The sequence below is a fragment of the Lepisma saccharinum genome, chromosome 2, assembly GCF_977018435.1.
Source record: "Lepisma saccharinum chromosome 2, izLepSacc3.1, whole genome shotgun sequence".
Lineage (NCBI taxonomy): Eukaryota > Metazoa > Arthropoda > Insecta > Zygentoma > Lepismatidae > Lepisma > Lepisma saccharinum.
The window spans coordinates 128,039,900-128,054,717 of NC_139230.1; the positions used below are offsets into that span (position 1 = coordinate 128,039,900).

General features: G+C 40.0%; 1 protein-coding gene across 2 annotated transcripts in view; it reads left to right on the forward strand.

The window, feature by feature from the left end:
• Positions 1 to 14,818, forward strand: part of LOC145984494 (lens epithelium-derived growth factor-like) — a 72,257-nt gene that overhangs the window by 43,405 nt on the left and 14,034 nt on the right. For both annotated transcript variants that reach the window (XM_083118151.1, XM_083118152.1), the window contains exon 5: positions 11,006 to 11,088. In XM_083118151.1, coding sequence (XP_082974277.1) covers positions 11,006 to 11,088 — 83 coding nt within the window. The remainder of the gene's footprint in view (positions 1 to 11,005; positions 11,089 to 14,818) is intronic.

Sequence of the window (14,818 nt, forward strand, 5' to 3'; positions counted from 1 at the left end):
TACCTTTAGTTGCATCTGTTAGTTATATGACCTTACACTTTCTTGATCTTCATGTACCTTTCAATAACATTACATAATAATTCCAATTTTGTATTAAAGTGTTTATTTCATGAAAAACACTCGCATATGTACTTTTTCTGTTTGTCTGAAAAAACACATGACAAGGTGGTGTTAAACTTTTTGTAGGGACTGTATAATGTGGAAAAATGTAAAGTCCGGGAATGTAAAAATCAGTGTTCTGCTGTATTATATTCACAGCATTTTTCATATATTTTTTTTAATTACGTGACTATTGTCTACAGTTGACCTGTCAGGTCGGAATCCCATTTGAAAGTCTCCTAGTTTTATTTCTTCCACTTTCATGAGTCTATTGTACTATAATGAAAAATATATTTTGTAACTTACGTTCAGTAATGTTATTCCCCTATAATTTTCACAGCATCTGGGATCATCTTTTTTATACCTGGCGTAAATTATACCTTGCATTCATTCTTTGGTCATTTATTCTTAAATCCATATATTTTTATGACATTAAAAAGAGTTTTCCAGCTTTTTTTTGTATGACATATAATATGAGTTCCTGGGGATTTATTTAACTTTATTTCTTTAATTATCTGGAAAATTTGTTTCTGTTTCTCTTTCTTCATTGGTTTTAACCTTTGTAATTTTCTCCATGTCCTTGACTTCCAAATTCAGAAGTTTATGGAAATAATTTTTTCAAGTTTTCTCGCTGATATTATATTTCCTTGAGAATCTTTACACACTAGCATCTGTTGTCAAGGCTCCATTTTAAATGTTTTTATGTCTTCGTAGAATTTACCTGTTCATTGATTTATCTTGCCTTCTGTATTGCCTTTACTTTATTCTCCAGCCACTTGTTCTGGTTCTTCTTTGCATACATTTCTTTTTTGCATTATTCTTTTCCTGGGCATACACAATCTTCATCCCACCATTGATTTGTATTTTTTCGTGTTTCATATCCCATCTTTTCCTTTGCTCCACATACTCTACTTGGTTTGATGTGCCTCCATTCTTTCTCAATATCTTCATCTTCCAGGTTCTCAGCAAGTTTTGTACTAACTATTTTCTGACATTTCTTTATTTTAAGTTGCAGTTGTTCCATCTTTTAATTTCTGGCTTTTTTAACTGCATTCTTATTACTACACTGGTCAAAACAATTAGGGGAGCAAGCAAGAAATCCCAAAACCAAAGTTAGAAAGTCAAAAGTAGCAATGTAAGTTGATGAAGTGAGTGTGTCCTCAACCAGTACAATTCATCTGTGATGAATCATCAGCATGAAGAGCTCTCTAGTGACACCATAAGGCACGTGGCAGAATTTGTGATATGAGGAGCAATCACGAGGTCACTTGGGAACACCGGTTGTTTGGTGCTGGCAGACCGTAAGTGCAGGTGGGATTCAGTTGAGTAGTGTTGAATAGGAACGATGGCAGAACAACACGATTTAGGGGAATCTAGCGCATGGAGAGCCATTGGGAGGATGGAAGCAGGGCAAACACAACGTGAGGTGGCTGCAGCCCTTGGTGTGTCACGCAGTGTCATTACCAGGTTGTGGACACAATTTCAACAGACAGGTACAGTACGAAGGAGGCCTGGGCAAGGTCACCCATGGTCAACAACAGTTAGGGAAGACCGGTACTTAGCATTGTCGGCTCGCAGGAATAGGCAGCAAACTGCAACTGACTTGCAACGCAGCCTTGTTTTGGCAACAGGACGAAGAGTCTCGGGCCAAACTGTACGAAATCGCCTGCGGGAAAGGGGTCTTTATGCAAGAAGACCAATGGTGTGTGTCCCTCTGAATGCCCAACACCGTAGGGCCCGCAGACAGTGGGCTCTGGAAAATCGTGAATGGGGACATGGAGAGTGGAGTTCAGTTCTCTTCTCGGATGAGTCACGTTTCAGTCTCCAGTCAGATAATCGACGCATTCTCATCTGGAAGAAACGTGGGACTCGCAGTTATCCCGCACATGTGCGCGAAGTGTCTCAGTATGGTGGCGGTGGCTTAATGGTATGGGCAGGGATCAGTGCACATTATCCGGAACGGTACTTTGACAGCCTTACGGTACCAGGATGAGATCCTCAGGCCTCATGTTGTCCCAATGGCTGCAGATATCGGTGATCGTTTCATTTTTGTGGACGATAATGCCCGACCTCACCGAGCACGTCTGGTTGACGCCATGCTACGGGATGAGGGTATCGAACGAATGGTATGGCCAGCATCCTCCCCAGACTTGAATCCCATTGAACATGTGTGGGACACACTCGGAAGACGCATTGCTGCTCACCCAGCGCCACCTACAACTCTGCAACAGTTGGAAATGGCCCTTCTGGAGGAATGGGTGAATATCCCGCAGGCTGTCGTTGGTAACCTTATTGGTTCCATGCAAAACAGATGTGCAGCTGTCATAGCAGTTCATGGCGACCACATGCCTTATTAGAGGTATGTATCTGTTGTGTATCTGTCCATTTCTGTTGTCTTATCACCGTGCTGTTCTCCTGATTTTGTGCAGTACCTTGCAGAAATCACCCCTAGAACTCTGTTGTGCTAATGACTCAATAGACATGTATTTTACTGGTTGAGGACACACTCACCTAATCAAAACACATTGCTACTTTTGACTTACCAACTTTGGTTTTGGGATTTCTTGCTTGCTCCCCTAATTTTTTTGACCAGTGTATTTGTTTTATAATTCCTTTTACCAGATAATGGTCTGAATCACAGTCTCTTAGTGTTCTCACATCTTGAATGTTTGTACTTTGGTTTATCATTACATGGCCTGTTTGGTTAATTGTACTTTTATCAGGGGATATCCAGCTTCCTTTGTGGATTGGTTTGTGTTGAAATTGAGTGCTCGCTATAATCCTATTATTCTCAATTGCAAACTTTGCTATTAGATCTCCATTATCATTTGATTCTGAAAGAAGCATAAATTTACCTGGTATTTCCTTGTCTCTATTTTCAGTCCCATTGAAATGCCATAAAATTATCATGATGTCATGTTTTGGAATTGATCCACTACTGCTTGCAATTCTCGATAAAACTTGTCTTTTTGTTGATCGTTTTCTTCTGTGTGAGAATGAATATTCACTAGGTTAATATTGTAAAATTTTCTTTAACACATAGTTTTGAAATCCTCTCATTCATTGGTTCAAAATCTAATATCTCCTTTCTAAATCTTTTAATACAAGGAAACCAGTTCCTAACTGTCCTCTTTGTTCTTGATTACAACTATAGTGTACTAAATAATCATTTCTCCTTGTTTCTCATACCCCCATCACCGAAGTTCTTGTAATGCAGAAATTTGAATTTTTGTTGTCATTATTTAAGTTGCTATTTATTGCATTTTTCCAGGCTCAAGTATTGTAGTTACATTCCAAGTTACTATTTCTAAGGTACCAGATCTAGTCCTATTGACATGCCTTAGTCATCTTAAGATAGTCGAGCCAATTACTTCTCTTTGAGCTTTTATACCAAGATGAGTTTTTCAAGATAGGCTGCTGGCCTAGACTTAACCCACATCACATTGGAGGACCTTGTATTTGAATCAGGTTTACTCCTTAGAGGAATTGGCTTCACTATGTCTTACTGAGCTCTTTCTGTCCATGGTTTACTGTCAGTGTATTCCTTCCCTTAGGAGGTTGTCGCCAAGATCAAAGGGACCTCCTGCCGAATCCTGTGGTTGAGTGGTTAGCACATTGTGCTGCAATGCCAAGGGTCCAGGGTTCGAATCCTGCTCAGGCTTGGTTGTTTGTGAATGTCCATTCATCAATTTCATCACTCATCCCCATCTTCACAAATTAGTCAAGAGGCACAAAACGCGAAGTAAAATAAACTAAACCAATCAATCAATCAAAGGGCCCTCCTTCTCTAGCTGAGCTTATTTAGTGGCAACTCCTCTTCACCACATCACAAGATCTTCACAGGAGTTGTGCAGTACTTACTAAGTAAAGGTGCCACTCAATAATTAGCTGCCTCCTCCAATCTTGCTGCTGCTTGTCTGTGACTGTTTCCAGCTAGCCAACTATCTGCTGTCCATTCCCCTATCTGCAACCTGGGAATGCACCCGGTGGCATGCAGCTCTGCCTCTGGGAAGATTGCCCAGCTCAGGGGACTTGCAACACACTTTAATGTACTGGAAGACAAGATCCTATGGACATTCTCTGCAAATGAAAATTCATTTTCACTGTGCATGTTTACCATGCCAGCAATATTTCAAGCAGAGGAGGACGTTCGACAGTTGCCTCAGGTCACAGGCAGATGGGTGGAAAGACCTTCGCAGTGACTCATAAGTAACTGCACTTGCATTCCAAATATTCTTCTTCTTGTGGTGCACAGCACTAACTCGTACCTAAAAATGTATGTCGATGAGCAATGGGCCTATGCTAAAGTGCAGCAAACTTGCAGAATCCTACATGCAGAATTCTACTAGATAAAAAAAAAAATAATAATGTTTCCATTTGACTGTCCCTTGTATTAATAAATGTTTGTTATTTTTTCAACTCCAGATGTTTACATTAGGAAGTAGTAAAAAAACATTGGAGCAAATATTATATGTGTTAAATTGTTACATGTGCTCCTGTTGTCAAATGTGTTAGTTAAGTAAAACAAGTCTAGTGGTTGATTGATATGATACATATGTGCAATACCAGGAGGTAATGGGTTTGAGAGTACAGGGTGGCAACAGACCTGGAAAACCGGGAAAAGTCAGGGAAATGTCAGGGAATTTCATCTTCATTCACTTTTTTATTTATTTCTTTATTTATTTAAAGATATCATTATGGAACTCTGCACGGGAACAGGAAATCTCGTTCATAAGTTTCGGCCTCAACACTTTTATGCCCCTTTTATAGAAACCAGTGATGGCAGGAGAGGGGGGGGGGAGAGAGAGAGAGAGAGAGAGAGAGAGAGAGAGAGAGAGAGAGAGAGAGATAGAGATATATACCTGCATGCAACCGTGTACAATTCAGAACGCCGAACCGAGGAAGGGGGCACAACCCCCAAATTTTAATGGAAAAAACAAAAATCTGGAGTTTGCCCCTTCTTCCCCAGCTATTTGGGGTGAGGGCGCGAACTTTAGTATTCTTTTCAAAGAAAGGACATTTCTCAAGAGAATGAAACATGTATTATGTTCTTGGGTGCCTTACAAATTAAATAATAAGCCAAAATGTGATTATTTTTTTTTCGAAAAATAGGTAATTTGCATTTTTGGAGGAAAATTATTATAACTCTGGCACTATGGGAGCAATCTACTTCGGATTAGTTTTGTTTTGCAGCTAAAACATCAGAGCATGCCGTGTATAATTCAGAACGCCGGACCGAGGAAGGGGGGCTTGTGGGTGCAACCCCCGAATTTCAATGGAATAAACAAAAATCTGGAGTTTGCCCCTTCTTCCCCCTCTATTTTGGGGAGAAGGCGCAAACCTTAATATTCTCTTCAAAGAATAGATGTTTACAAAGAGAAAGTAACATGTTTTATGTTCTTGGGTGCCATACAAGTTGAATAATAAGCCAAAATGTGATTTTTTTTTTTTTACGGAAAACAGGTAATTTGCATTTTTGGAGGTAAATTGTTATAAGTGCAATATGGGAGCAATCTACTTCGGATAAGTTTTGTTTTTCAGCTAAAACATCAGAGCATGCAACCGTGTACAATTAAGAACGCCGAAACGAGGAAGGGCGGCTTGGGGGCACGACCCCTGAATATCAATGAAAAAAAACATAAAAATCTGGAGTTTGCCCCTTCTACCCCCGCTATTTTGAAAGAAGCCGCGAACTTTAGTATTCTTTTAAAATAATTTACGTTTCCAAAGAGAATGAAACATGTTTTATGTTTTTGGGTGCAATACAAGTTGAATAGTAAGCCAAAATGTGTGAAACTGTTTTTTATGAAAAATAGGTAATTTGCATATTGCTCAGAAAATTGTTATAACTGGGGCACTATGGGAGCAATCTACTTCGGATAAGTTTTGTTTTGCAGCTAAAACGTCATAGCATGCAACTGATTACAATCCAGAACGCCGAACCAAGGAAGGGGGTTTAGGGGGCGCGACCCACGAATTTCAATGAAAATTCCATAAAAATCTGGAGTTTGCCCCCTCTTCTCCCGCCATTTTGGAAGAAGGCGCGAACTTTAGTATTCTTTTAAGAGAATGGACATTTCTGAAGAGAACGTAACATGCTTCATGTTTTTGGCTGAAATCCAAGTTGAATAATAAGCCAAAATGTGATTTTTATAATTTGTTTTTTTTTTATGAAAAATAGGTAATTTGCATTTTTGGAGGAAAATTATTATAACTCGGCCACTATGGGAGCAATCTAATTCGGATAAGTTTTGTTTTTCAGCTAAAACATCATAGCATGCAAATGTCTACAATTCAGAATGCCAAACCAAGGAAGGTGGTTTGGGGGCGCGACCACCGAATTTCAATGAAAAAACAAACAAAAATCTGAAGTCTGCCCCTTCTTCTCCCGCTATTTTGTGGAGAAGGCACAAACCTTAGTATTCTCTTCAAAGAATGGACGTTTCCAAAGAGATTTAAACATGTTTCATGTTTCTGGGTGCCATACAAGTTGAATAATGAGCCAAAATGTGAAACACTGTTCGGAAATGTAGCATGGATATGTTGCGGCGAGGGGGGGGGGGGGGTTGGTCATCAATATGAATTTCCCATGCTTGCTCCAGACCTGTGTCAGAGTTTCCACCCAAACATAAGATTATGAAGGTCCAAAAAGCACATTCATTTCGTATGGTACGGGCGAGTACGACCTTACTCTGATGATACCATATGGTATCATCATCGGGGGAGTAAAGGTTAAGCCTCTAAATATTACGTGGGGGAGTAGTAAGGGACTCGTCAACAAATGGAGGGGATAAGAGCGGGTGTCGCCGTCCGATAGTTGTCAGACGTCGTAGTAAGGCATTTTGTTGGGCAAACTTAAGGAACATGGAAACAAATTGGTTCCATTGATACGTACGATTTTTGTTGAATATCGTCACCCGACAAAGGGTGCGTTCCGAAAGTCTTAACGAAACGAACACATTCCACGAAAATAACTGGGCTTGTGAATCTGGTGAAACCTGTTATTTTATAGACTTATGGAACACACTAGGTGGAAGCGCAGGCGCAGCGTTTTGTTTAGAGAAAGTTTCCACATGGCGTCAGCGGAAGGAATGTCCTTATGGCAAAAATAAACTCTAGTGTGGACACTGTTACTCATTTTAATCACATTCTTAGAATGGTCAATGCATACTCATCTTGTGCACGTTGCTTCATATTGGTCTCTGTTAAACTTATAATACATTTTCCGAACTAGTGCAGTTTGAATTCATCAGCACGCGCTTTGTCTGCAAGGAGCAGATGATTCTCACGGAACAAACCAGCCTCCTGGCCCATGCGTTTGGTGAATCTTGTTATTGCACGAAACACACATAATGCGACTTTTGGGACAGCATAATGAATCTCACGAAATGCACAGAAGCACTTATGGGACAGCCAGTTACCATAACTCGTTTCACGCATTAAACTCGTGCGACTTTCGGAACGGGCCCAAAGTATCTCACTACAACATGCGACAGAAATTGCATAGACTGCAACATTCAACAAAAATCGCATGCATAAATAAGAAGAGCTTTAGACTACAAATATGCTGCTGGAATTTTATTACTCTTCAGGCTCACTTCACCTTATTAAATGTATCAGTACTTACGAAGGTTTTCTTTCATCATCCTGATGTATCACTGCTTTCGCACAAGTTAACATACGTTTACAATGACATTGTACTATTCTTAGATATTAAGAAGAATCCAACCAAATGGAATATATATAGAATACTATCACAAAAAAGTGAAACATTATCTGCATTGGTGAATGTTATAAAAATTGGCATTTGCATGCTCCCAACCTCAAATTTACTGCAACACTAGTTATGCAATGAAATTAACGCCACTCTCTGTCCTGTCTGTTTAAACTCATGACTATGAAATAAAATACTAATAATAAATACGTAAATATTTTAATATTTACTTGAATCATTCAATCATAAAAGCAAATCACTTTCATCAAGAATTAACTTTTCTCTGCCAGCCCTGCTAAATTTTCCTTTTCCATCTACTGATTTATACGAGGGGTGGCCAGAAAGTAATTTCCAATTAGTAGGGACATTGATTTTTCGCAAACGCCAAAACAGTGAAAAATGGTAATTCCTGCAAAGTTATGTTTAGGAATGTGCAGTGATGTCTGGACACATTTTTCGCCCTTTCGAAATATCGAAATAATGTGAATTTGGCCTAAAATGCGAATTGTTGGAGTTTTTAGCGAATTTTTTAAAAAAGAAATGTCCTAAAACAACGAAAAATTCCATGAAATTCAACATTCTTGTATTTTCTAGGCCATGTTTGTGTACATAGAACATGCAAGTTTTCCAACATTTTACTCAAGAGTAAACTATAGAGTTATACATACATGGAATAATTCTGACAGTCACATTAAATCATGTATTTCCCATGATTTTTTCAACTTCTATCAAAACCATTTGCATCACACAGCAAAGTGGCAGGGTTCTAACAGGAGATCGAGTGCATATCTACCGTCACACGTGAGCCACATCTTCATATTTGTCGCACGAGATATGTTTCGAATTACCAAGCTAAGTGCGCACCATCGCCATTTGTCGGAGTAATAATGGAGCTCAGTCGTTAGGGCGTCTGACTACTATGCGAGATACCCGGGGTCGATATCCTGCAGGGGAGAACCGGCATGTTTTCCACCTATTCAAACTGCTCCGGCACCCACCCAGCATCATATAAAGCTATTACCTTGAGGAAACTTTGAGGGATAAAGGTAGCCAGCAGGATGATACTGATCACATCACCCCTACCTTCAGCCGTGATCAGGAAAGTGTGGGGACCTAACTCCACACCCCTACAATACACCTTCATAGAAAAGTGCAGTGGAGCACTTTACTTTTACTTCCTCAAAAATCTGTTCCAACACATCAAACTGTCACGAAAATACGTAGACCATGTGACCTACAATTTAAAATAATAGTTTAAAAGCACAATGGAGTATTGCGTTTTGGTATATTTGGCAGACAAATGTTCTAATACAAAAACGCGAATTTTGGGAAACATAACACTAACAAGTCAAAAAACATGATGCCAATTTTTAGTGCCATAGTATATGTATCTGTCACGTGAGATTTATTGATTTAAATTTTTTGGGTGCGTCGCCACTTATGGTCGTTACGCACCCTTCAGTATATCCCGGGAAAATACCATTATCTAAAACCTTATCTTAAAATTAAATGGGGGGTATGGAAAATAACTTTCAAGATATCAAACTCTCAAGAAGAGGTGTAAGCCATGTGACTTACAATTTGAAACAGTAGTTTAAAAACACCATGAAGGTATAATTTCAGATATTTGCCAGAAAATGCGCTAAAGTGAAAATGTGAATTTTGGAAAAATAACACCGAACAGTAAAAAATAAAAAATAAAAATATACACCAATTTGCAAAAATAAATAACAAGATATCAAGGTCCCTACCGATTAGGCATAAATAGAACAAGAATATCAGTTGTAATTTATTGCATCAGTAGCAGTGAGTCCTATCCTAATTTTCGGCATAATCACCACTGTTGTTCTGGCATTTGTCGTAGCATGGCACTATATTTTGTATGCCCACGGTATATGTGTCTGACAGCACAGTCGATGGGAGACTGTATGAGAGCTGTAATCTTTAACCTAGAACTGTCCTAAAATGGCTGCATTTCAACTCTACCAGATTACAGCTACATGCCACTTCTTCCTGCCTGCGTGTGTGTGTGTCACTCTCCAACCACTAGTGCTGCGTATAGGCACCATTGGAGCTTTTTTCAGCATGCCTCTCGTATATGAACTTTCAGAAGCTTTTATTATTAGAATGTTCCTGTTTTAATGTGTGGTTAGCTAAATCGGGTACCTATACAATGCAATTCTATAAATTCCTTGCGTCAAATTTCTAATACCTACATACCCTTTTCGTCAGCATTAATGGTATAACTAACTGCATGTTGTCAGTTTCACAGTACTTCACTTGGATGTACTGTACTGAAGCAGAAATCTCATTGATAATGTAAGGAAATATGACACTTTATTTTGTTCGATTCAATTGTTTCACTTATATGCAAGAGTTGTTTTCTTTACAGAGAAAAGAGAAGTAGCTTTATGCATTGAAAAATGAGTCCACACTCATGGTTCTTGCAAGCAGAGGGTTCCAAACCTCAGTGGAAATATCAACATATAATACAGAGAATGTATAAGGAGACTGATAAATTACAAATTGTATTCTTAATCATTCACTCTTATCTCATTTAGTAGTAACTTTAAAAATAATCAAGTATTTTATTTTAAACTTACTGCGTATGACAAAATTCCGTAATCCTTCCCTAGCTTGTGAATTGTAATAATTTTCCAAATTCACTATTTTGCATTTTGAATTCAAATCATAGAGAATTGAGTCAGTTTCATAGAAAATAATATTGGTACTTAACAAAATCATACCTGGATCTGTGTGAGTTTATTATTTCTATTTGCAAAAACATCGATTTAGTTTAGTTTGTAATTGTCAGGGAAAAATGTAAATTTTGTCCTGGAAAACCTGGAAAAGTCAGGGAATTTCATTTCTGCTTGTTTGTAGCCACCCTGGAATAAATTGTGATCAAATTTGAACTTCTTACAATTTACTGACTTGACTGACTTGTAATGATAAACTTACACAGAGATCTGAGTTGTAGAAATGGTGGGGAGGTGCTGACTTGGTAACTCAGTGGAAAAGCATTAGCATGTAATGGAAAGATGTAGGTTCAATCCACAATACATATTCAAGTAACCTTTCACTAAGTTATGTGGTCTGTGAGCCATAAGATATTTCATACAGTGAGTTCAGTTCAGTTGTTCAAAAAACTTACTAGTTTGTTCTCTACTGCAAGTAATTATTTTGTTTCAGATAATGTGACTAAGCATGCAGGTTCATCACCAGGAATCCAGTTAGATGGGGAAGGAACAAAGGATAAAGAAGGCGAAAAAATAGTAAGTAAAAGTATTTGTAGCAATTTTGTTGTTGAAACTCTCCAATAAATTGAATTAGTTCTTACATTGAGCCAGTAACTACTAAACAAACCACGTATATGATCAACAATTTAAGACATGCCATTTTCCCATACCCGTCGCAAAATTATGCAAAGTTTGACCATTTTTGTTTGAAAACAAAGCTCCAGCCCATCCATCTTTTGAGCAGTCATCAAACCTCATTCAGTTATGCAAGATGTCAAACTTATCATCCACATGTAATGCTTTGGGTAATCTCTCCAGCATGATCATGCAGGACTGATGATAAAACATTACGTGTAGATTAGGCTTTATCCGAGACATAACCTACAAAGTATAATGTACATTGAAACCACATATTTGTCCTTTTTCATCTCCCTACAATGCAACCATTGTCTTGCTATTATTACTGTATTGCAGTAAGGATTCAGTTATATTCCGTTGAGTATTGCACCTCAAAACCAGAAGTAAATGGACGTTGCCTTGCTGGACTCAGCAGATCCACCGGGATATTATTTTTTATTGAAACTTTTTTTTTGGTATTGAGGCAAAATATTTCCTCAAAAATATATATTTCGCAGGAAAGCATTCATTATTTAGTGGATGGCGTATGTATACTTGTGGGAGTAATAACCACTCATATATATGTATGTATATAATGTATAAAAGCAAGGAGGGCCAAAAGGGCTAAGTAAAAATCAAAGAAGGTAAAAGGAAACACTCACCGGACAGTAGAAAAATTCAAAATTTTCGCTAGCTTCGTAGCATCATCGATGTAAGGAGAAAGAGACGGAACTGGAAGTTGGGGCCCTGCAGAGTTGCCAGGTCCCCATCAAAGAAGAAGTGGTGCGGAGAACGAAAAAAAACACTGTTTCGTCACCAGGCTTGTCGTAAACTGTGAGTGAGTGGGATGAGTTGGGAGGAAGGGCGGGAATGATGGGATGGCTTGGGAGGGACGGTGGGTGAGGGATGAGCATTACTGGGTGGCCTTGTTCAGGCCAGGTGGATCCCTCCAACCCCTCCTCTGACTCCGCTTCATCGACGACATCTTCATACTCTGGACACATGGAGAACCATCCTTGTCAGCTTTCCTGGACCAACTTAACCACTTCCGTTCCCTAACATTCACCTGGACGCACTCCCCCAACCAGATCACCTTCCTGGATGTGGACGTGCACATCGAGGGAGGACACCTGACTATCTCCATCCACATAAAACCCACCAACCACATGCAATACCTACACTTCTCCAGCTCCCACTCGTTCCACACCAAAAAAGCCATTCCATTCTCTCACTTCACCCACCTCCTGCCAGAATTATAACCTCCGCCTACACCAGGCCTTGGTTAACCGTGGATATCCCTCCATCCTGGTCACCAAGCAAATATCGCAAGCTGCCTCACACAACACTACCACCAAGAAACCTGCTGCCACCAACCCACCTGCACTCATCACCCAATATCATCCCCACCTAACAAAATCAGGCACACACTGCACTCTCTTCTCCCAATTCTCCACAGTGATCCTGAAACCAAAAATATATTTCCCGACAAACCCAGTGTGGTTTTCAAATGCCCCCCCAACCTCCAAAACATCCTGGTTCACAACACTCCTTCACCACACATCCAACACCCGCCTGCCCATGAATGCAACCGCCCCAGGTGCATGACCTGCCCCATCCCCATTACCTCTCACACCCTCCAGGTGCACACGGCCACTGGCAAATTTACCCTCCATCCCTCCCAAAGGGACCTGCCATGCCTCAAACCTTATCTACATCCTCACCTGCAACATCTGTGGTGATTTTTACCTGGGGGAAACATCAATGGCCCTCAACCTCCGCATCAATAACCACCTCTCCTCCACCCACAACCTGGACTTCTCTCTCGCCGTCCACACCAACCACCACAACATCAGTTTCAACGACTGCTTCCGGGTAGCGATCATCCATCTCCTACCCCAACCAGCCAACACCTCTGTTCGCAAAGATGGGAGAGGGCCTATATATTGGCCATGAGTGTAACCACTCCACCTGGCCTGAACAAGGCCACCCAGTAATGCCCATCCCTCACCCACCGTCCATCCCAAGCCATCCCATCCCTCGCGCCCTCCCTCCCAACTCATCCCACACACTCACAACGACGAGCCTGGTGACGAAACAGTGTTTTTTTCGTTCTCCGCACCACTTCTTCTTCGATGGGGACCTGGCAACTCTGCAGGGCCCCAACTTCTGGTTCCGTCTCTTTCTCCTCACACCAATGATGCTAAGAAGCTAGCGAAAATTATGAATTTTTCTACTGTCCAGTGAGAGTTTCCTTTTACCGACTTTGATTTATATATATACAGGGTGGCTCAATAAGTCACTTAACACCCTCAGTACAAGGCCACTGCGGCATGGAATGTGAACATGTCGATGACCAATCATTGCCTGGCCAAGGGGGAACCACATTGACGCCACCCACACGGTCGGCGGCCATCTTCATGTCCTCCATCTTGAATTCAACTTCAGAATTTTAAATGGGAAGGGAGTCGTGCGATATATCAAAATGGGCTAGAATTTCACGAGAAATGCAATGGTGAAGGTTTTTTCGACGTATCTTTAACCAGTAAAAAGTTATGACTGAATTCTTATACCAATTTGCTCCTTTTCGAGGTGTTAGAAAAATGACTTAAAATTTGTTTAGCACATCGGTAATGCATCGAGATCAAAGTGACGTCTAGGGAGAGAAGTTCGCATGCCATTGCACACGATTTTAATCGGATACATCCATGAAGAGCTGCGCATTATAAATGGTTGTCACGAACAATTTACAGTGTGACGCTTCCATTGAATTAAAAGTCCTTCACAGTGACAAGGCTAATGTTTATGTTCAGAAGAAAGTTCATAAACAGAATATGCGACCCTTGTTATCTGATAACTAACTTTGGATAAAAACAGGTTCATAACGTTCCCATAAGTGTTCTGGTGTTATTCCCTATTGAAAAAACTCTGTAAAAAGTACCTTCTTCCATAAGCAAGGATGAAAAAAACTGTTTATTTAACAAATCCAAGTAGCCCTAAGCATTTAAGGTTCCGTTGATGGAAAATTGACTAACCAATCGTGTTCCATAGAGCACGCCACACCATTAACTTACCAACACTAACCATTCAGCTTTGATCTGTCGAAAATGGGTTATCAGATAAAAAGCATCGAATATTCTGTTTATAAACTTCCTTATGAACATAAACATTAGCCTTGTCACTGTGAAGGACTTTTAATTCAATGGAAGCGTCACACTGTAAATTGTTCGCGACAACCATTCACAATGCACAGCTCTTCATGGATGTATCGGATTAAAATAATGTGCAATGGCATGCGAACGTCTCTCCATAGACGTCACTTTGATCTCGATGCATTACCGAAGCGCTAAACAAATTTTAAGTCATTTTTCTAACACCTCGAAAAGGAGCAAATTGGTATAAGAATTCAGTCATAACTTTTTACTGGTTAAAGATACGTCAAAAAAACCTTCACCATTACATTTCTCGTGAAATTCTAGCCCATTTTGATATGTCGCACAACCCCCTTCCCATTTAAAATTCTGAAGTTGAATTCAAGATGGAGGACATGAAGATGGCCGCCGACCGTGTGGGTGGCGTCAATGTGGTTCCCCCTTGGCCAGGCAATGATTGGTCATTGACATTTTCACATTCCATGCCGCAGTGGCCTTGT